The sequence below is a fragment of the Microcaecilia unicolor genome, chromosome 10 (genome assembly GCF_901765095.1).
Source record: "Microcaecilia unicolor chromosome 10, aMicUni1.1, whole genome shotgun sequence".
NCBI lineage: Eukaryota > Metazoa > Chordata > Amphibia > Gymnophiona > Siphonopidae > Microcaecilia > Microcaecilia unicolor.
The window spans coordinates 33,259,014-33,283,514 of record NC_044040.1 but is presented as its reverse complement, the minus strand read 5'-3'; the positions used below and the strand labels follow the sequence as shown (position 1 = coordinate 33,283,514).

The 24,501-nt window shown below is 43.8% G+C and overlaps 1 protein-coding gene across 1 annotated transcript in view; it reads left to right on the top strand.

Moving 5' to 3' along the window:
- Positions 1–24,501, top strand: part of PTPRZ1 (protein tyrosine phosphatase receptor type Z1) — a 237,093-nt gene that overhangs the window by 159,290 nt on the left and 53,302 nt on the right. The window contains 3 exon segments of the mRNA XM_030217112.1: positions 1,039–1,716; positions 11,913–12,057; positions 19,909–20,000. Of these exon segments, the coding sequence (XP_030072972.1) occupies positions 1,039–1,716; positions 11,913–12,057; positions 19,909–20,000 (915 nt within the window).

Sequence of the window (24,501 nt, the reverse complement as noted above, 5' to 3'; positions counted from 1 at the left end):
ATATTAATAAACCTCTTCATGCCAATCCTATTTTACATGGAGACGAGACAGAACTGCAAATTGACTCCTTGTTTAGAGACATGAATCATGTTGAAAAGAAAGGGCTGGCTCGGTATCCTACATCTGTTTTGAAAAAAAATGTTTTTAAGCCCAGTCCACCCTTACAAGGAATCCCTCTTTCCGGTACTAGAGCAAAGGGAACCCTTCCAATGCCTAATGTTTCTCCTCCTGTTCTCAATCATGAGGGTATCGCAATTTCAGAAAAGCAGTTACCAGCTCAGCCTTTGCATGCTGTGTCGCTAACCTTTGGTGATGTGTTGCTTAAACCTGTGCTTACTGCAATGTCAAATCAACTTGTTTCCGCATCTGCTTCTAGCAATGTGTTATCTTTGCCAACTACGCAATTCTTTTATGAAACTTCATCTGCTCTAAGTAACGATGCATTGTTGCAGTCTTCCAGTGTTGACGCTCTGCTTAAGACTATTCCAACTGTGTCGAGTGATCTATCATTGAATAGAACACCTGAAGCATCTGAAGATAACTCTAACAATGACCAAATATCACTCACAATGGCTCTAGAATCCACTGCAAATCAAACAATGTTATATTCTACATCTGCACAACCAGTTGTTGCTAAGTTGTCCCGTGCATCAGAAAACCCCCCAGTTTCACTTCAAGGGTTCCCTGTTGTGCATGCAGATGAGGAATATGGTTCTCCCCCTTCCATTAGCGATGAAGAGTTAGGACAGATTGCTCCTTCGTTGTACCTTAATGATGTCATCACCCAAGCCACCAGTATTGAAGTTACACCCACTTTTCTCGCTAAAACAATGCATGCCATGGCCTCAGTGTTGCTACCAGATACTTCTATTAATAGATGCATTTCATCCAATGGTTTTCACAAAAGTGATGCTCCCTTTCTTTTGTCAAGTTCAGCTATTGAGGAGATACTTGTACCTGTGTCTACAGTTGTTTCTGAGAGTAGTGAGACTGTTTATCATGCTTCTCGTTTACCAAATGTGTATGTTTCTGTTGCAGCTGTTTCTCCAAGCAGTGAGGGCACTAGTACCATTCCCATGTCGCCAGTAACTTCCAAAGCATTCTCTGACACATCAGCCAGTGTGAATTCTGACGCACACGTGTTACATTCTGTAGTTAATAATGGTTTTCCCATAAGCGATACCACCTCCACACCACACACAAAACCAAAGGAGAGTTCAGTAGATGTGCCTAACACACAGGTAAATCCCAGGAAAGATGAGAGCACCCTAATCTTAAATACACCTTTTGAAAAATCAGAAGAAAAAGAGACACCAGTAACTGTTGCGTCAGACAATCAGATGTCCCCAGACGTGAGCAGAAGTAACAGCGGAACAGCACCGCCATTCACCTCGAGTGGGTCACCTATGAAGCACATTGAGCCAGCTGTATATGAAAGCCATATTCAGACTGTTAGTGACCCATGGCCAAGGCAACCTGAAGCCACTTCCTGGGCTGTTTTTACGAGCGATGAAGAGAGCGGTTCTGGTCAAGGCACCTCAGATAATCCTAGTGATAATGAAACGTCAACAGATTTCAGTTTTTCTGACATTAACGAGAGAGATCCTGAGGTTACCATTGACGCAGGTAAAGCAGTATTAACTCCTGGATCAGCACAGTCTTCATCAGCATCTGTCACTAGTGGCCAGTCACCAGTATTCAACGTATCCGAGGCAGGTTAGTTTCGGTTCGGCTTAAAGGTTATAAATGCCTCTTCCATGTACTCATAAGTGTGTTTCTGTTACTTATGTATTTAAAATCCCAAATGTGTAAGTATGTTCAAGAGATACTGTATGACAAAATACAAAGAGAAGCATGATCTAATTACGTGGAATGAAAATGTGGTAGAGGTGTAGAAGGAATTCAGCAGAAGTCTGACAATGGAGATGTCAACTATTGAACTCCTTATAGCTGGTCTGTTTTCTATAAGTCAAACTTGCAATTCCTACTTTGTGCTGTGAAACAGAGAACATTTTTAAGCTTTTTTTTAATTCCAGTTCTTAATTTGCCTTGCTCCTTGGCATTTCAAAGTGTTGTCTACATGATTTCAAGAATTAAAAAAGAGAGTGTTAGCAAATTGTGCTTTATTGCTAGTTCTATTTGTTTGCTTCCAATTTCCGAGCATCTTGAAGATAAGCAACTCCATGCAACATCTTTAGCGTGATTTTGGCCCATTAGAACATTTTCCAGTCCTTCTCTCTTTGCGACCTTGAGCACCCTGTGCTTCTCTGGTAAAGATGTGTATGTAAAATACGTCTGTGGCATGGAAAACCTAATTTCTGCATTTGAAAAGTTTCTATTTGTCTTTCTTGTTTCATTGCAAGAGAATTGAACTCGAAAGAAAAGAAAAGTTAGTAAGTTTGCCAGTTTTCATGAATTGTTCTGAGCAGAGAATGTGGTTTTCGAAAGCCTGTCGTCTTCTCTCAGGTTTGTTTAAATTACCTGTAGAGGGCAGTCTTAGCTAAGAAAACGTACACTGTGTTGGGAGACTTGAAGACTGGTGAACAGGTGAAGGATTCCTAGACAAGACTCTATTCTAGTAAAGGGATTTGTTTATTTTTAACTCACATTTTGGGCCTGGTTCACCAAGGCTTTTCCACTATTCTGTGCTTATGAGAAAAGAAACTTTAATGAATCAGATCTTTTGTGTCTGTGAGAAAACTGCAGAGTACCACAGGCCCAAAGTGTATCTGAACTAGAAATGAATCAATATGGTAATGTACAGAACAGGGGCAGTGAAACGCTTCAACCCAATCCCTGACCCCATCCCCAAGCTCTTTACTTGCTTAGCTGTGCTGGGAAAAATATTGGTTGGGCCATGGCCCCAGTGGCCCACCCCCTGCCACAGAATCCCAGTAAGCCAGATATCTGGACACTGCAGAAAGTAAGATTTGCACCCAATTTTGCATACTTTTAGGTCAATTTCTGGATGAATACATCCGATACAAACTTTCTTTTCGGAGTAAAGATGACAAGGAAAATGCAAAGTTTCATTAACCAAACTGTGAGCTAGTTCATATTGCCTTTGTTTATTGTGAACCTCATATAGTTTTTGCTAATAACTTGTTTTATTTGTTACTAATGTACAGCAGCAAGAACTCGACAGGATGACAAAATGAATAAATGCATGATATATTGCTTGACTCGTAATAGCATCAAATTACAATTCAGCATCCCAGCATTTGCCTCATTAGAGAAGCTTTCTGTGATCATTGGCTTCCAACGTTTTGCTTTGCAGTTGTTTTCAGAAGGAGAGGGAGGTTCTCAGGGCCGTGCCAACACAGTAAGCGCACTAAGCGCCGCAGGGGAGCACCTGCCTTCAAGGGCGCCGCGCCGTCGAGCTGTATTAAAAAAAAAAAAAAACCTTACTCCTCCGCTCCATTCCCGATTCCCCGGCGCTTTAAATTTACCTCGCTCCGCCTCCGACGTTTGCGCAGCGTCAGTGAAAGCGCTGCCTGTCTGACGTCTCTCCACCAGCCTTCCCTTTGCTCGTTCGTTCCCTCTGTGTCCCACCCTCAAGGAAATGACATCTGAAGAAGGCGGGACACAGAGGGAACGAACGAGCGAAGGGAAGGCTGGTGGAGAGACGTCAGACAGGCAGCGCTTTCACTGACGCTGCACAGACATCGGAGACGGAGAGAGGTAAATTTAAAGCGCCGGGGAATCCGGGATGGAGCAGAGGAGGCTCAGGCCAAATCCAGCCATTTTCTCCATCACACCCCAGACGGCAGCTTGGGGGAGCAGCACTCAGCTCTTTGGCACCGCCCAGCTCTTCACGTGCCTTGGAGCCAGGCAGGTCTGGGGGGGACGCGCGCACGCACACATATGCACCAACTGATAGTCTGCAGGGGGGGGCGCCAACTGATGGTCTGCAGGGGGGCGCCAGAGACCCTAGGCACGGCCCTGGAGGTTCTCTCAGGAGTTTATTAAGTGCTCATGTTCTGTTTGCATTCTAATTAGGACGGAAGGTATCACGGTTTCTACAAATGTATGATATATTTATGCCATTGAAGGACAGCTATCAGTTACATTTTGTACCTGGAATGCAACAAACTGTGCTAATTCTGTACTGCATTGGAGTTTGCTAATTAAAATATTTGACCTCTGTCTCTCTAAGATGCAAAATTGGTGTTCATTAATTGAAATATTTGGGTCTATACTGTTTTGTGTAGCTTATCACACTTTGCAATCTTTTGGGATATAACATTTCCTGCTGCTGTGCAGTCTTAGATTACAAGGCAAAGTAATGTACACACCAGCCAAAGAGTGGCCAAGCATGCCAATCTCTCATTTTGAATGTATGTAGAAAAAGACAAAGAAAAAAAAGCTATATTTCGATAGGCAGGCTCCTCAGGTTTTGTTAAAATGTGATTTAGCAGTATACAGTGTATGTGGGAAGTTGTATGTGTTTTGCCTTTTGCCGTTCTTATGGTTAGAAATGTGCATTTTCATTTCATTTGCTTTTCTTCAGGTTTTACATGCGCTATTAAGTTCTGTAAGAACGGCCCATGTAGACCATCTGATTGGAGTTTGTTCTAGGGAAGTAGGTGCCCTACTTTGAAAATTCTGCGCACAGAATGTTTTAATTCTGCAAACAATATTTAAAAATTCTGCAAAATTCTATAATTCTTTTTGTCACAGTAACTCAATATAACCGCTATCCCTGAGCCATAATTAATTAAAATGCAATAGCAAAAAACCTGTTATTTCTCAGATATGCAGGATTTTTAAGGATCTAGGGCAGAATTCCCCTAGGAATACCCATCATACACATCATAACTAAAGGTCCTGGTTTTGGGGGTTCTTACTTTATCAATCTGTAGAGCCTGAGGAAAGCTTGGAGTTGCTAATTCTTGGTGGGAGGCGGGAATAGTGCTGGGCAGCCTTATACAGTCTGTGCCAGAGCCAGTGGTTGGGAGGCGGGGCTGGTGGTTGGGAGGCGGGGCTAGTGCTGGGCAGACTTATACGGTCTGTGCCCTGAAGAGCACAGGTACAAATCAAAGTAGGGTATACACAAAAGTAGCACACATGAGTTGTCTTGTTGGGCAGACTGGATGGACCGTGCAGGTCTTTTTCTGCCGTCATCTACTATGTTACTATGTTATCATACACATCATAACTAAAGGTCCTGGTTTTGGGGGTTCTTACTTTATCAATCTGTAGAGCCTGAGGAAAGCTTGGAGTTGCTAATTCTTGCAGTAACAATGGCGGTACGTTCACAAAGTCAGTGGGTGGTGGCAGCTCAGATCTTCTCTCAGGCTGCATGAATTGATGAATAAAAATCCAGAAAAATCAGAAACCCTTGGGGAGGGGGCATGCATTTCTTCTCATCTCTTCTCCGTACCCCCCCCCCCCCCCAGCAATGTTAAATCCTACCTTTGCTGGCTAAGATGCCCAAGCCCTGCCAGCCAACGTGGTTTGTTGCCCAAGCTCCCTCCTGTGTTGCCTGAGCAGCAAAGGAGTCGGCAGCATGCTTCAGCTGATGATGCCAACACTCCCGCACATGCTCAGGCAGCACAGGAGGGGGCTCGGCCATGCACAGGAAGGGACTCAGCCAGCGGACCACTTCAGGTGGTTGGGCTAGGGCATCCCCACCAGCAAGTCCATGGGTGCCTCAATTTTGGAGGGTGCCTGAGCTCAAAATGAGGGGGCCCAGGCCCTGAAGGTCCCTCCGTGGCTATGCCACCGATTTACACATATAATAGATGTGTAAATGTTACCATTGGGTGTTTAACATGGTTTTAAATGCATGTGAACAGTGCAGTTCTTGTTAAGCAGCTAAGCTGAGAATTAATTTTAGGGAGCATGGAATTGGCGGGAATTGTGCCTTTAGTTAACACACGGGTTGTTACTGCACATGAACTGTTGACAGTCTGCACGGCTCCCTTACCCAAACTTCTGGGAACACCACCAACAGAAAACACTAAATTTTTGCACTGAACATGCCTTAACTTTGGCTGTTAATGTGTATTAGGTTCAAAACCTTATCACAAGTCAGAAAGTAGACCCTTAGGGTGCAATTCAGTTAACTGGGTGCCTCCATTTAGGTGTCCCTAAGCCACATGATAGAAGCCTGTTCTCTAGCAGCACCTTGGATTCATTCTAGAATACTAGTGTAACCAGTGGTGTGCTGGTAAAGTTTTAACAATGGGCTCTCGGGGTGTAGCCAGCCTCTCAATTTGGGGGCCCAGGGGTGGACTGGAGGGCAACGCATTCCTCTCTCCTCCCACCATGTGAGCGCGCTAGACATACTTTTGCTGGCATGCATGCCGAGCCCTGTTAGTCAAATAAATGGACTGCTTCCATTCCCCACTGCTTGTTTCTGGCTCTGAGCAGTACGCTGGGACTTCTCGCACATGCTCAGTCTGAGTCAGAAACAAGCAGCGGGGTGCGGCGGCAGTCTACGTATTTGGCAGGTGGGACTTGGCATCTCCACCAGCAAAGTAAAAGGGAGTTCAGGAGGGGGCCCGAGCCCAAATTGTGGGAACCAGTTGTTAAAGGAGCCAAGGGGAGGCCTACTTTTAACAACCGGCTTCCAAAATTCTTAAAACCTTAACGAACGGCTGTTGCAAGCCGGCTGCAGCACACCACTGAGCGTAAACCAGTATCGGTGTGCCTAAATGTGATAGGGACACCCATATCTTGTTTTGCGGGATCCCTGTCCATGCTCCTTTTGCAGATTCCCATTGTGTAAGTTATGTAGGTGTTTCCAGAATAGTGTATAGGCAGAATATTGATATAAATATAAAAACTCAGTTTATATAATTACCCTTTTACTATGTTCTAATTCAGCACTTGGTAACAGAATATAGTGCCTGCTCACTAGCAGTAGTGCATTTTGTTAGGCATGAAGTATTTTTGTTGCATTGCAATAAAATAGAATGAAACAAATGAAGGAAAACAAAAACAATGAAAAAGAAATGTTTTTGCCTGCATAGACCTAGTTACTGTTCTGTCTTTTGTATACCTGTGTATAGATATTTATTTGTTTATTCAAACTTGATATTCTCCCTATGGCAAACAATGGCCCTAATACAGAGTACAATAAAATCAAACATATCAACAATCAAAAATACAATATAACCCCTTAAAACCACCCAAAGTAAGGGCTTTTTTTTAAAAACTTAAATAAGTAGTAATGACTATTTCGGAGGGGGGGAGAGAGACTTGTATTTTTCAACAGAAAGTTGAATCCCACTGTGGCCAAGGTCTTTATGTTTTCATGTCTTCAGTGGGATCAGGTGGTAGAGAATTAAGTACAGTCTACAGCCCACCTATCTGTCCTTATTACATAAGATCTTAGTCAAAAGCCAGAGACATGACTGTTTTCAGCCTATGAACTGGGCCTTATATTTCCTCTTTAGCTCACAAGTGATCAGCAGCGAATGGAGCTTCAAGTCTACTTCTGTGAACAGCTGTGTTTGATGTAGAACGCCTCGGCATAGTCAGAATTATGGGAACTTTTATTGTATTCAGGTTTTCTGATTTTAGAGATGTACATTAAATCAACTGTGATTTAAGATTCATTAGCCAGAGGTTATCCTGCTAGGTTTTGAGTTGTGGGTGGTTGTGGCAGTTTCCTGCCCCTCACTGAGGCATCTACCTCAAATGGAACCTTGGCTGTGATCCAGGACCTTGAGTCTTCACAACTACCCAGGGATTCATTTTCTCCTATTATATATCTCTTCCAAGTCATTGCAGTGACAGTCTTTGGCCAGAGGCCTTACACCAAGGTTCTTTACTGAACCCTGCAGTCATGTCCCTAAATCCCGCCACTAGATGTCGCTGTTGCATGATGACTGGGACTTCCTCTTCCCGGGAGCTATGGGTGCTGCTGCTACAGCATTCCTAGCTCTGACCTTGACTAGCCCGATGGTTGGAAGATCTAACCCAAGAATTGAACCTGGCTCCTCTGCAGTACCATTGAGCTATCCCAAGTCTTATTTCCAAGTGAAGAGCAGCAATAGCATTTCTGTATATGGTTAGATGCTAAGCTCATTTAATATTCTTTCTAATCTTTATAAATGTTTCTAGGTATTAGGCCTATTGGGGGGTAATTCTATAAAGGGAATGCTAACATTTATGCACCAAATAATTAGAATAATGAACATTTATGTGCATATATTTCTATCATACTCACATAAATGCAGTGGTGTGCTGGAGTAGGCTCTCACGGGCTTGCGATAGCTGTTACGCTTTTAAGAATTTTGGGAATCGGTTGTTAAAGTAGGGCCCCCTCCCCCCATGGTTGCCTTAACAACTGGCTCTCAAAATGTGGGCTTGGCCCCCCCTCCTGAATTCTCTTTTACTTTGCCGGTGGGGGATGCTGAACCCTGTCAGCCAAGTAAATAGACTGTTGCTGCTCCCCTCTCTTTGTTTCCTGCTCTGAGCAGCAGGCTGGGACTTCTCCTTGTGCATGCTAGAAAAATCCCAGCATGCTGCTCGGAGCCAGAAACAAGCGGCAAGGAGTGCTGACAATCCATTGATTGGCTGGTGGGGCTCGGCATCCCTGCAAGCAAAGGTATACCTAGCATGCCCACATGGGGGGGGGGGGAAGATGCATGTATTGCCCCCGCCAGTCCACCCCTGCCCCCTCTCAAATTGCAGAGCTGGCTACGCCCGGAGAGAGAGCCCATTGTTAAAAATTTACCAGCATACCCCTGCGTAAATGCCAACATTCTACTTAATCATTATTCTGTGAATATGTGCCTAGCTTATGTAGTATATACTTGACATATGGGCTTACACATAGGAGAGTCTGTGTATAAGTTGTATTTACGCATGTAACTTATAGACTACTGTAAGTTATTTGCATGCCTTCTGCATTTAGGCATGAGGACTTAACAGGGTTGCTAAATTATAGACATATATTTCACCTGTTACACTAGGCACCTATTTTCTTTAATAGAACAGGCACCACATAGGGGCACTGTGATGATTGCCCTCATTATGACTGATGCCATTATTACCTATCCATTTGAAATAGACTATAAATTGTGGTTTATGCTAAATAAAATTTGATCTTGAGAAAAGCATGCAGGGGAATAATTCTCTACAAGTCACTGGGATGCTGCATGTTAAGTGCAAATTCTCTATCAGCGATTACACAAATCATTGCCATTACAGAATACTAGCATTAAGTCAGCAATTATGCATCTAACTTTAAGCGTAAACACTCACACCTAAGGTTGGTGTAAAGGCACCCAAAGGCTGTCAGTTACTGTGCAACTAATAGTATCCTATAATCTTAGCTTGTAAGTGCTGGACACGCCCCTGGTCCGCCCATGCCTCTCCCACATCCACACTCCACTTACACTATAGAATTTGCGCACTAAGGTTCTAGAATACCGACTAAGTGCAGTTATGCACATAACTGTATATTGGTGCCAGGTAGCAACAATTATGACTAATAATTGGTTGTTACCGCCAATTAGCAGCTGATTTGTCAATTAAGTTATGCATGTAACATACGCGTATATATATACACGTATGCACATAAATGCCAAAATTCCAGGTATTCTATAAAAAGATGCCTACATGAAATAAAATGTAGTTGGAAGGTGGGTGTACAGATGGGCGGAGTCTGGGTGGAGCATGGGCAGGGCGCACAGTTGCACAAGGAAACTGAAGAGCTTATTCCAAAACCCTCTTAAGTCCAATGCAACTAATATGAACTTAGCCGGTTTTAGAAATAAGCCCTTAGATTATAGATACTATCATTTACACACATGTTTAGCTCTGTATTTAAGCTCTGTGTCTGATATAAATGTCTGTGTCTAAATTATAGGTACATATTTTACCTGTGAAGCTAGCCATCTATAAAAGAAAATAGACACATGCTTTCCTTTACAGAAATTACACCTAAATACAGATGCGCTATTGCACTCAAGCTTCACAGAAAGAAAAATGAATGAGAGACCAGTGTGCAAATAACTGAATTTTAACTCAGCTGCAGCCTATCTGCCATGGGCTTTGCAATACCTGAATGCACTACTCAGGAGCAGCACACAGCCCAGGGGGAAAGCATCGAGCCATATCTGTGCATCAGCTTTGAGTATCTGGGTATATGCAGCTGGCTATTTCTTGTCCCTCAAAAGTTGTGTCCCTTAAGTTGTGTACACTAATTTGGCCAAATGACCAAATTGCACGCACAACTTAATTGATTAGTAAGCTGAACAGTGCTGATAATTGGTAATTAATAATCAATTAGTGGTACTAATTGGCTGTAATTAGAATTTACATGCACAACTTTCTAGGCTTCTACAATGTGGTGCGTGTAAATTCTAATGTGTGCAGTCAAAAAGGGGGTGTGGCCATAGGCATGAAATGGGTGGGTCATGGGCAGTTCAAAAAGCTAGGCAAACTGTTATAGAATATGCAGGTATTTAGGCCTGGTTTTAGGTGGCCTAAATGGGTGTGCCTAAATTTTAGTCACAAGAACAGCGCATGAGCATATTCTATAAACTATGCCTAAGTTTAGACGTAGTTTATAGATTCACACTAATTGTGTGATTTTTTTCAGTGCCAATTTTTAAGGCGCCATTTATAGAATTTGGCCCTATCCCCTGGATTCTATATAGTGCGCCTAGAGATCTGTGCTGAAATTGGCGTGGATTCTATAACAATGCACATAACTTAAGCTAATGAGCGCCGATAACAGCGCTTAACAAGCAGTAATGAGCATTAATTGGCACGGATTAGAATTTAGGCGCACAACTCGCTAAGCATATTCTGTAATGATGTGTGCTGAACTTCTAATGTGCGCAGGCAAAAAGGGACATGGTTATGGGTGGGGAAATTGTCATTTTGTGGGAGTTCCAAAATTGACGCGCCTAGTTATAGAATATGGGATTTACACCAGGTTTTCGTTGGTGTAAATGGATGTGCGTAGATTAAGGCACCAAAATATGAACTAAGTGTCATCTACAATCGACGCCTAAATCTAGGCATCGATTATAGAATACGCTTAGTCGGCACTGATTTCAGCACCGGTTTTAGACGCCATATATAGAATCTCCTCGTACGAAGTTAAATACGATATTCAGTATCTAATCATATAAGCAACATAAAGATAGGACTGATTTTTATGCGGTCCAATGTGACTGCTAATCTTAGGCAGTTAAATGCTGAACATCGACACTTAACCACATAAGTGCTGACTCTGCCCACGGACCACTCACAAAATATCTGGCTTTCAGTTTAGCGGTCTGTGATGATATTCAGCCGCATTAACCGGTTAAATGCCACTGAATGTCAGCAGAGAGCTCCGAACAAGCGATTTAATTGGCCGAGAGCTGTTTCTGGCCTTTAAATCACTTTGAATATCGACCTCTTCATGTTAGAGATGAAAAATTCAGCCTAGGATGTAGAGTGCCTCCTGCTGTCCAAATGAAAACGGTAAGAATCACTGCTCTTGCTGTGTTAATAGGGAGCCTCTTTGTCTGGAAGAGAGTAAATGGAATCCTGGAAAAGAATTTACAGCTTTCCCCTTTATTCCCAGTGAACATTTATACTAACGAATGTTTCATCTGAGCTGCTTTATGCATAATTCAGAGAGTAGAATTAGTCTAGTTCATATATCGCAAGTTTACCATCCTGATAAATGTCTAAATATATCAAATGTAACGCATAAGGATTTGTAACTGTTAATTATTTAACAAAATGTGTTCAGATGTGATTTTTTCTACTGCTGTTCTGTCTTGTCTGCTTACTTCCTTTAAACTGGTTTGCAAATGAATGCATATGTTTTCCACAGTGTACAGTAAATGATAGAAAGGTAAGTCGTGCTGCAGAGCGTCATTATTAAAGTTCAGTTATGTAGTGTGTTCGATGAAAATTGTAATACAGACGATTTTCGTTCTCTCTGACTGCAGAGGCAAGTAATAGTAGCCATGAGTCTCGCGTTGGTCTAGCAGAAGGCCTGGAATCAGAGAAGAAGACATTTATACCTCTGGTCGTCGTGTCGGCCTTGACCTTTATCTGTTTAGTGGTCCTAGTGGGTATTCTCATCTACTGGAGGTAAGTGGCTATTTCTGGTTTCCCAAACATCAGACTTTGAGTCAGGTGTACTAAAGGGTCTCTCCCCATTTGCGTGTATGGGAAAATGCCTAAGTTCTTAATTAGAAGCTATCTTGCGATTCATTTTACTGCATGTCACAGTTTATTATTATCACTAGTAAAAAAGGCCCGTTTCTGACACAAATGAAACGAGCGCTAGCAAGGTTTTCCTCGGAGTGTGTATGTTTGAGAGAGTGTATGTGAAAGTGACTGTGTGTGAGAGAGAGAGTGAATGTGCGAGTGTGTGTGTGTGTGAGAGAGAGAGACAGTGAGTCTGGGTGCGAGTGTGTGTGTCTGTCAGAGAGAGAGTGTGTGTGTGAGAATGAGAGTGTGTGCAAGGGCGTATGTGAGACACAGTATGAGAGAGAGAGAGAGTGTGTTTCACACAGATACAGTGTGTGTGAGACACAGACTCTCTGTGAGACTGAGTGTATGAGACCAAGAGAGTGTGTGAGTGACTGTGTGACACAGAGAGTGAATGTGATACAGTGTGAGACATAGAGTGTGTGAGAGACAGTGTGTGAGTGAGAGAAAGACATTGACTGTCAGAGAGAGAGAGTGTGTGAGAGAGAGTGTGTGTGTGAAAGTGACTGTGTGTGAGAGAGAGAGTGAATGTGCGAGTGTGTGTGTGTGTGAGAGAGAGAGACAGTGAGTCTGGGTGCGAGTGTGTGTGTCTGTCAGAGAGAGAGTGTGTGTGTGAGAATGAGAGTGTGTGCAAGGGCGTATGTGAGACACAGTATGAGAGAGAGAGAGTGTGTTTCACACAGATACAGTGTGTGTGAGACACAGACTCTCTGTGAGACTGAGTGTATGAGACCAAGAGAGTGTGTGAGTGACTGTGTGACACAGAGAGTGAATGTGATACAGTGTGAGACATAGAGTGTGTGAGAGACAGTGTGTGAGTGAGAGAAAGACATTGACTGTCAGAGAGAGAGAGTGTGTGAGAGAGAGTGTGTGTGTGACAGAGATACCTCCCCCCATCTCTGGTGTCAGCCCCCCCCCCCCTCTCTCTCTGGTGTCTGAGCGTTACTGTGCAGGACGCTGAGTTCTGGCTGTGCTTCAAGGAACTGACCAATCCTATTTAACAGAATGCACCTCCAACATTCTGAAGCCGAGAATCCTCGTGTGGTTGGTCACTTCTGCTTGTGACGAACCCGGAAGTACGTGATGTCAATTCAGGAGATGGATACAGAGAGCAGAAATGCCTCAGCCATGCAGTCAGCTTCAGAATGTTGGAGGTGCATTTTATTATATAGGATGATTTCTTAAAGCCTAATGTATGAAGCGCTATACAGAGACATATGGGGGGGAGGAGTTCTATAAGTGGGTACCTCCTTTTAGGTACCTCAGTGCAAAATAGTGAGATCCTATTCCATAACGGCATCAAAGCTTCCAGACGCCATTATAGAACACTAACGTAAACCCAGCATCTGCACCTCAAGCATTGATATGGCTGCAGTTTACACCATCCCTTTACTAACGTCCCATGTATCACAATATCTTCAAATCAAGCCTCAGTGGTGCCACTCACAGAAGCATAAACTTTATCAACTATGAGATTTATGCACCACCTCCTCATCGACCCGATTACAAATCTTCATATAATTTCACTCATCTTATATCAAAAGAAGTTGCAGATTTTTAGCACCCCCTACTGGCAGGACTGTAAATGGAGGACTCCTGCTCAGCTTAGAGGGAACAGTACCCAGAACTGAGTGTTTGTTCCAGTCCCAAAATCTGTTTACTAACTTCTGTATTCTGTGATGACGTAGCGATTCCTCTGTACAACTGTACACCACTGCCGTGTATGTTCATGAGAATGATGCGCATTTAATCTAGTGGAAGGTAATTTTGTAACAGCTTGCCTAGATAGGGAGGCCAAGTAGTCATCTATTTTGAAACTGTTTCGTAAAGATGTCTATGTGTGGTTATAAAATAGCCTCACAAAACCTGCTGAAATTGTGCCTAAAATGTAGCTGTGTACATTTGCACCTGCTTAGGGGAAGGGGTAAATGTGTGCGACTGAAGTATACACATAGGTGTGTATTTTATAACCTGCATGTATACTTTGTGGCTTTCCCTGTGCTGTGCCCAGACTCTGTCCTGAATATGCCTCCATGTGGTTTATGTAAAAGTACGTGCCTCTTTGTCACCATATTTATGTTTACACATGTACCTCAAGGGTTAATTGTGAAAGTTTTGCAGGAAATTCTGTCCATCAAGAACCACTAGGAACAAGACCATGAGAGGTCTGGTACCTTGTTTGGCCTGAAACTCCCAAAGGAAGTAAGACTGGAAGATAGACGAGAAGAAAAAGTTTAGATGAAGGCAAGGGAGGGGTTACATGAGAGAGAGAAAGAGACTGGGCGGTGACTGGGGGGTACATGAGAGAGATACTGGGAGATAAATGGAGGTACATGAAAGAGAGACAGTGAAGGCTGGGGAGGGGGATACATAAGAGAGAGAAAGAAACTGGATGAAGGTTGGAGAGAGAGAAAGAGACTGGGCGATGGCTGGGGGGAACATATGGAAGAGAAAGACTGGGAGGGGGCATGGGAGCAGTGGCGTAGCTACGTGAGGCCAGGGAGCCTGGGCCCCCTTAGATTTGGCCCTGGACCCCCCTGCTGATGACCCTCTCGACCCCCCTCCTGCTGCCAACCCTCCCCCACCGTCGCCGTGGGCTACCGCAATCCCCGCCAGCCAAGGAGGTCATCTTCCTGCAAAGGCTTCGTTCTGTTTCTGACGTCCTGCATGTTGTTCGTGCAGGACATCAGACTCGCAGAAACAGAACAAAGCCTTGCAGATCAGCCAGGCTTTGTTCTGTTTCGCGGGAAGAAGAGGACCTTGGCTGGTGGGGATTGGGGTCCCCTGCCAGCAAAGGTAGGTGACGGCGGGGGAGGGTTTTACCTAGATTGTAAGCTCTTTGAGCAGGGACTGTCTCTCTATATCAAATGTTCAGCGCTGCGTGCGTCTGGTAGCGCTATATAAATGCTATTAGTAGTAGTAGGGTTGGCGGCGGGAGGGGGGTCGAGAGGGTCGTCGGCAGGGATCGTCAAAGTTGGCGGCCGCTGCAGCAGGGGGGGGTCGATAATGGCAGGGGGGATTAAATGTGCCCCCTCACTTCGGGCTCTGGACACCCCTCCCGCCGAAGTCTGGCTACGCCGATGCATGGGAGAGAGAGAGAGTGTGTCAGTCTTTGTGCATTTACGCATGTATTGGCCCTCCAAATGTTACAAAATATTAAATGTGGCCCCCAATTAAAAAAAAAAAAAAAGATTGGACAAGCCTGCTCTAGTTTTTAGGTGAAAGCTTTCAGCTGAAAGTTTTGCTCTTCCTGATTTTGATTTTAGTTTATTTCTTGTCTTGCTGAACTCACTTTGCTATACAAGTATTATTATTATTATTTGGTTGTATTTGCTGAAATCCCAAAATTTTTTTTTAAATGACAGCACGTCCCTTTCTCTGCTGTGGCTCAAGGAGGGTGCAAATCCATTCTCAAGGTTTGCTCTTGCCATAAGGTGAACATGGCAGTCTGCCGCCTAGTCGGTGCCGTGTTTAAGTAGGTTTTCAGTTTTTCAGTTCCCATTCCAAAATTACTGCTCCAGTCAAAGGTGTAAATTAAATAATAATTTTTATATTGTTGATTGATAGGACTTACAGCTGTGAGTTTAAAACAGTCATCACTCTTTTTCATTTTAATTGAGTGATAATTAGCATGAGATACAGTTATCAGCACTTAACACATAGTGACGGAAATGTTCACCTTATCTATGGAACAGATGGAATACCTATGAGAAATCTCGTTATAGGTAGCAGAGTAGTCGGCTTTGAATTTTAAGCCCAGATGTTTTAGGTTGCAATTTTCTTTAAGGTTATAGCTCAACTTGTGAAAAGATATAACATTCAGCCAGGGTAACAGACGGAATCCGGTTAAAGTTTTGCAGCATATTAATTTAAAGAAGTTTAGGAAGTTTAATTTTTAAAAAAATGATTCCTGTGGAAGCGCAAAACAGGTATTAAACAGAAAAAAATGAATAAAAATATGTATACTTACCAGGGGTGCAGCCAGACTTCAGCGGGAGGGGCGTCCAGAGCCCTAGGTGAGGGGGGCACATTTTAGCCCCCCCCCCCGCCATTGTCGACCCACCGCCACTGCCACCAACAACTTTGCCCCCCCCCCCGCCGCCAACCCTCTCGACCTCCCCTCCCACCACCAACCCTCCCCTGCCGTACGTGCAGGACGTCAGACTCACAGAAACAGAAATGAAGCCTTGCGCTGGAAGAAGAGGACCCCAGCTGGCAGGGGTCGGGGTCCCCCACCAGCAAAGGTAGGCGACGGCGGGGGAGGGTTGGCGGCGGGAGGGGGGGTCCAGAGGGTCGTCGGCAGTGGGGTACAGAGCCAAATCTACGGGGGCCCAGGCCCCCATGGCCCCACGTAGCTACGCCACTGATACTCACACACACAAAAGGTTCCATTTACTTTGCATGTTCACAAAACATTGGATTTTCTGCCTGCTGTGAGCATGCTATGTGATAGAGGGTGAAGGGATGTGGCGGCCACATTAAGGGGGCAAATTTGTTTTTGGGGATGGTCCTTGAGACAGCCCACATGGGCGAAACATGGTCATGTCGGGTATTGTGTCCGCCGTCTGACATTACATCACTTATATTTAAGATGAGTATGAGCTTTTTAATATATATATATCATCTATGAAAAGTCAAAGGCTATGGTTAAAACTTTGAAAAATTATTTCAAATTATTTTTTAAAAATCTCTTTGAGAACCGATGAGGAGGTGGGTGCTGGCAAGTTACACCGCTGAGGTTTTCAAGTATCATCAAGAATTTGGTTAGCGGTGGGAGTGCATTGCGGTGCCCCAAAAATGTACGTGCATTAGGATTTATGCGGGTACGATCTGTGCATGAATCCTTCTTAAGGCCAATTAACGCCAATAATTGGTTGCTAGCAGCCAACCAATTATTGGTGCTGATTGGCTTGTTAAGCAATTAAGTTGCGTGTGCAAATTGGGTATGCGCAGAACTTTAGTTGCCGTTTATACAATCTGGGGGAACACGCATATACTAATAATTTATTTATTTATTTATTTATTTTATTTATTTATCACATTTGTACCCCACATTTGCCCACCTATTTGCAGGCTCAATGTGGCTTACATCGAACCGTAGAGGCAATCGCCAATCCAGTAAATATACAAACACAATATAGTACAGTGATCAGGAAGTTTCAACAGAACAGGGAATACGGGGAAAAAGGAGGGAAGGGTAAGAGTGTCCAAAATGGTCCATTAATTTGCTGTGTTGCAGGATGTAGGGACGTATGTTGGATCCTTGGGGTAGGCCTTTCCGAATAATGTTTATGATACTAGCACATATATACGTATGCATGCACAAAAGCATTTACATGCCAAATCTCCACCTAAGGGCTATTTTCTAAAAACACAAGGGCGTACACATGGGCAGAGCCCGTACCTTATAAAATGCTATAAAGGATACACATATCTTTGGCATTTAGGCACCGGCAGGTTCACGAGCTCTATGGCTGCTCTTAAGTTACTGTTCTGTAAAGGAACGTAGTAGGCATCATAGAGCTCAGGAAGACTGAGAAAAAAGATGAATGAGTGTTAGGGAGCTAAGGAGTAAAAGGGAACGGGAGATAAGTGCTGAGCAAAGAGGGACAGGAACATAATTGCCTATTTGGAGGCTACAGTTTTGGATTTGCCCAGAGCCCCAGAGGACCATGTACCTTTATAGAATAGTGCTTAGCGTCAATCTTTACCAGTGCCCATTTATACAATTCCCCCATAGCGTAAAGTTGGGCACTCAACTTCATAGAATTAGGGGATATGTGTCCTGTTTCTCTATCTTGAATAGATTGTAAACACTGTGTCTTACGTGTTTTATATACTCTGCTGTGTATTTATTTATTTCAGTAGTAGCTCACGGTAAGTTACATTCAGGTACACTGGGTCTTTCCTATGTCTAGTAGCGCTATAAAATGATAAGTAGTCATAGCAGTAGTAGTAATACCCTACATTGTGCCAAAGAGAGTGTCCTTCTAGAGCTCATAGGATATAACGTATACTGCCAGCCTATCCAAGTGTGCTCAGAAATTCCTTGTAATCAGGCCTGTGGCTCCCAACGACAGTGGGAAAGGTTTCTGTATCTTTCTGCCACAATTTGGTCTCTGACTACATTTCCTTCTCCACCCAACCCACTGAACATTGGCTTGGACTGACTCTCCCATAGTCAATGTCATTCTGGTGTTTTTCTCCTTTACCACAATGTCCAGTTTTCTTGCTTCTAGCTTCTTATCAGTCAGAATGAAAAAACATAAGCTAATGAGAGCAGGTGCTAATTCTACTATGTAGAGCATTTGGGATACTTTATTTTTCTTTTAATTTTATAGACAGTGAAATGAAAAATGTTTTATTGCCATTCCTATACTAAATAAGTGTGGATACTTCCTAAGTGACTCACCTTTTCATCAATTAACCTGGTAAATGATAGTTCCTCAAAATGTTGTGCTACACAGTAGGGAAATAGAATGTATGAAATAACATTTAAGAACATAAACCCTTGATTTTATGAGACTAGAAGCCCTTGCTTTTACTGTCATGGGGCAAAATCTGTGGATGATGTAGTAGAGGGTTTTGATAGAATTTATTGCAAGATACAGAACTCAGTGTAACAATACTGTGACTACCAAAAAGGCCCGAGGACCATACAGCTGTTCTAGACCAAGCTTCTAATTGAATGGCACCAACGGAAAGAAAATGAGATGAATATTTTCAAACATCTCTATTTGAAGTTAGTCAGATGTGAATAATATTGCAAATAAATGAAATGACCCACACTGAGTTTAATCTGCATGATCGGCTCTCTAATGTTTTCCACTTTCTACAGATTTGATTCTGTAAGGAAGCAGTTGGTTATTTAGTTTTTCAATCCTTTACGGAGCTGCAGGCCCAGATGTTGTACTTATCTTCTTGACACCTGCAGAATGCAAAGAGATAACTCTGAAAGCAGCAACCGAGGTTGTCTTGAATATTTTTTTTTGTTAAAATCTTGAACCCTAGGGCTAACATCTGCCCGCTTCAGAACCTCCCTGCGTACAGTTGCCCATATTCCGATAACGTTTTGGTTGAGATGTGTCACAAAATGTGGGGCTACTTCTCCCATCCCCATGTTCAGCCCCCTCCATCCCCTTCTCCACCCCTGTGACAAATGATATTGGTATAAGAATTTAATTCCCTGCTGGCCACGCTGTACCAGCTTTTATAGCAGTTAAACGTCCCTCGCATGTGGAGCGGGTCTCTCAATGTGTCAGGACCAGTGCTTGTAAAAAATCATTCCTCTTTGGAATTGGCAGCTAGGAAGAGACAGGAACTAGATGGGAGTAATTAGTTGGGAAGCTGGAGCTGAATTCTGCTTAAAAGTACAGCAAATTGAGCCGTAGGGTTGGGACACTTCTGTTCAGTATGTCTGAGGGTTGCTCTTTTTTCTGCGTCCTGTACAGGTAAAAACAGCGTGAACTTCTGGTTCTCTTGGATAATGAGAAATAGAGGATTGAAATGTAGTAAAATATGTCATTATATACTTACAGTTTATCAGTGTGCATAGTCCCTCAATAATAATAATATTGTAAAGTGCTAGGTCGTTTCATGTGCCTCTCAAAATAAAATTGATCTATGTTCCCTCTGTAGCAAATAGCTCTTAGAAAATTTTCTACATGTAATGTGTCGGAATATTAAATACGTGCTGGCTGATGGGTTGGTTTGTTCTTTCTTTTTCAGGAAATGCTTTCAAACTGCTCATTTCTATTTGGAAGACAATACATCACCAAGGGTCATTTCTGCCCCCCCAGCACCCATCTTTCCAGTTTCAGGTAATTTTTTTTTAACATTGTCCTCGTGTGTCTGATGTTTAACCAGAGGCTGCACTGTGGCAGCCAGTGAAAGCACAAGTTTCAAGTTTTTAAGTTTTTCTCATGCCTGTTATACTGCGCCTACGGCAATCCTTCAGGGCAGTTGACAATATTCTTAAAACCCGGGAGAGAGTCAGAAAGAGAAAAACAGTATCAAATAGGACAGGCTAGAATGGGGATGATAGAGAAGGGGAGGGGAATGGATTACAGATTCATCAAACATACTGGAATGAACTGTCCTGATTAACTACTAAGATATTGGTTAATTCATAAAAGTCTTTAGACCTGATTTAAAGCATCATGAACCTGAGGGTTCGACTTTAGCAGCCTTCAAGTGAACGTCATGATGCTGAAACAGTTGTAGTTGTGATGGCCAGAGAAAGACAGATGTTGCTAATATTATTAATTGTTCCTATAGCACTGCAAGATTTATTCAGCACTGTGCACACATATTATGGAGGCAGGTCCCTGCTCCACAGTCTAGACCAGTGGCGTAGCTACGTGGGGCAGGCCCCCGTAGATTTGGCCCTGGACCCCCCTGCCAACAAACTTCTCGACCCCCCTCCCACCGCCAACCCACCATTGCCTACCTTTGCTGGCGGGGACCCCAACCCCCGCCAGCCGAGGTCTTCTTCTTCCGGTGCAAGGCTTCGTTCCGAGTCTGACGTCCTGCACGTTGTACATGCAGGACGTCAGACTGAGAAACAGAATGAAGCCTTGCGCTGGAAGAAGAGGACCTCGGCTGGCGGGGGTTGGGGTCCCCCCGCCAGCAAAGGTAGGCGATGGCGGCGGCGGGAGAAGGTTGGCGGCGGGGGGGGGTCGAGAGGGTCATCGGCATGGGGGGTCAAAGTTGGTGGTGGTGGCGTCGGCGGGGGGGGGTCAGCAATGGTGGGAGGGGGGTCGGTGGCACTGGGGGAGCTAAAATGTGCCCCTCACCTCAGGCTCTGGACCCCCATCCCACCGAAGTCTGGCTACGCCCCTGGTCTAGACCAGTGTTTCCCACACCTGGTCCTGGAGTCACCCCAGCCAGTCAGGTTTTCAGGATATCCGCAATGAATATTCATGAGAGAGATTGGCCTGCAGTGGAAGCAGTGCATGCAAATCTATCTCATGAATATTCATTGTGGATATCCAAAAACCCTGACTGGCTGGGGTGCCTCCAGGACTAGGTTTGGGAACCACTGGTGTAGATACAAGATATAAGAGAAACTTTGGGATCTTTTTACTAAAATGCATTAGGCTGTTAACACGTGGTTTAGTGTACGGTAACAGCTGGCATACAAACGCGCTAACCGTTTTTATTGTATTTTTAACGTTAAGAGCATTTTGTGCTAGGGTGGAACTGGGTGGGGCATAGGCAGAGAATGAGCATGGAGAGGTGTACAGCAATTACTGTGCTCCGTTACTTTGCGCTAATCAACTAATGCGTAGTTAATGTAGGACCACTTACTACCTCCAAAATAGGAGACACTACATAGGTACATAAGCATCGCCATGCTGGGACAGACCAAGGGTCCATCAAGCCCAACACCCTGTCACTGACAGCGGCCAAAAGAACAAGCAATTTGTCCCGCCCATCCTAGAAATACTGTATTATAACATTCTATGGCTTTTTTTCTCCAGGAAGCCGTCCAACCCTTTTTTGAAGTCCGCTAAGTTAACCACCTTAACCACCTTTTCCGGCAGCGAATTCCAGAGTTTAACTATGCGTTGAGTGAAGAAACATTTCCTCCAATTCATTTTAAATTTACCACACTGCAGCTTCATCACATGCCTCCTTGTCCTAGTATTTTTGGAAAGCATAAACAGACGCTCCACATCGACCCGTTCCATTCCACTCATTATCTTATAGACCTGTATCAAATCTCCCCTCAGCCGCCTTTTCTCCAAGCTGAAGAGCCCCAGCCTCTTCAGCCTATCCTGATAGGGAAGTCGTCCCATCCCCTGTATCATCTTTGTCACCCTTCTCTGTGCTAAGGGTTAGATTCTATATATGGTGCCAAAAAAAATCAGCACTGAAAACGCACTATTCTAAAAACCACACAAAGTTAGGCGTAGTTTATAGAATAGCGCTTATGCCTGGGAATCAAGCCTAACTTTAGGTGCGGCCATTTGCACCTACATTAATCATGTATCCTCATTATTCTATAACAGCACACATTAATTTTAGGAACGCCTCCCTCGTGCCTATGACCCTCCCATTTCCACGCTCCCTTTTTCAAATCGTGCATAAAGTTAAATTAAGCAATAATTGTTAAAAAGCCAATTATTGGTGCTAATTAGCTTGTTATTTAATTATCTTGTGTGAACAAATTGGGCACATGCCTACATTTGTGTGCGCAATTTTTGGCGACTTGTACAGAATTAGGGGAATTCAGTAAAGGGCGCCCAAAGTTAGGCACACAGTTTTGCACATGGTTATCAGATATGCATGTAAACTTTTTAAATTGGTGATAACTATCAATAATTGTCTTAACAAGTGCTAATTAGCAGTCATTAGTAATTACACATGTTTCTGCCCTACGCCCCTTTCTATAACAAGCATGCCTAATTTCTATAGCATGCAACTTTGAAGGGGCGTGGCCAAGGGAGGGGCATGAGCATGTCAGGGGCATGCTCAACATTTAGGTCCAGTGTTATAGAATACTTGCATTTCTGTACATAATTCACAGTAGTTAAGTGCAAGCATATACACCAATCTTTGGCTGGTGTAAGTGCTCACACCTATAGGTAGACATGAAAATATTGACTTAGGCGCCTAACTGTGGGTGCCCTTTACTGAACACCCTCCTAGGTGCCTCCGCAGTAACTGCAATCTGATTACCACACACTAATGCTACTATAAACGCACAACTTGCAGGGGAACATGCTGGGCACGCCTCCAAGAGTTGTCATACTGATTTGCAGTTGTCATGTGTTAATTTTCTGTGTTAAGCCATGGTAACTGCAAAATCTAATGCAGCCCCCTTTGTCTATCATTGCAATCAGGGAGAACGCAGGTGTAGGTTTCAAAAGCAGCCTCAAAAAGATTTAATTTAATTTATTGGAAATCTTTTTTTTATTATTATTATGAACTACAATGCATATTAAACCAACAAAAACCATATGAAACTTTCCAACAAATCCAGTACAAGCAGTGGTGTGCTGGAGCAGGCTCTCTCAGGCTCGCAAGAGCCAGTTGTTAAGTTTTTAAGAATTTTGGGAGCCGGTTGTTAAAGTAGGGCCCTCCATGGCTACTTTAACAACTGGCTCCCAAAATGTGGGCTTGGGCCCCCTGCTGAATTCTCTTTTACTTTGCTGGTGGGGATGCTGAGCCCTGCCAGCCAAGTAAATAGACTGCTGCTGCTCCCCGCTCCTTGTTTCCAGCTCTGAGCAGCAGGCTGGGACTTCTCGAGCATGTGTGAGAAGTTCCAGCATGCTACTCAGAGCAAGACATTGGGAGTGGTGGCAGTCCATTTATTGGCTGCCAACAAAGGTATGCCTAGCGTGCCCGCATGAAGGGAGGGAGGAGAGAGAGGCAAGTGTTGCTCCCCCCCCCCCCTCCCCGGCCAACCCTGGCCCTTCCAACTGCAGAGATGGCTACATCCGGAGAAAGAGCCTGTTGTTAAAAATTTACCAGCACACCCCTGAGTACAAGGAACGTCTGTTCACATAGTTGCAGCAAACTCATAAACCGCCTCTACCAGGAACTTTGAGAGGGGGAGGAAGAGCTGGCAAGAAGCCTTGGATGATGGAGATAAATTTAAAGGGTGTCGGAGACGGAGAGCAGGGGGTATGGAAATAAAAGAGAAGGGAGATAGAAAGAAATGGTGGAGAGGACCCATCACAAAGGAACTTGGCAGTAGCACAACTGAGAGGGAGAAAACAGACTGGAAGACGGGAGGGGGGAAGGAGTAGGAGAATAACGATATACCTCCCTCTTACGAAACCCACAGATTGGTTCACATGTGTCATGTATGAAATTTAGCCCGATTTTCTTTTTCCATTTATGAGCAGAGTCTTGTCCTGTTCAAAGCTGAGAGAAGGGCACCAAGTCTTCACCCCAAGCAGATCTATCTAAGCAGGAGTACAGTGTGTTCATGTTTTATCTAAAAATAGCCTGTGGGGTGCCCAGCTTCTGAGAATGGCAATGAGACAGGTTTGAGGGGATTATTTACTGGGGGTGGGGTTATGAATTCACATGTTTTCCGTATTCTAAACTAATGATCAAATATACCTGCTGCCGTAGTCTGTCCTCAAGGTGTGAAGGTGGTGTAGCACATATGTGCAGTTTTTCCTAAGCTTGACTGGCTAATTCAATTTTAATATTCAGGTCCACTCATCTATGAGGCTGAACAGATGGATCCTAATAAAATATCAAACAAAATTCTTGTTAACTGAAGCCTAAAAATATTAAATGGCCTAAACAGTGAACATCTGTTGATGTAAATAACAGTTTCTGCTGAAATGCATTTGATGTTTT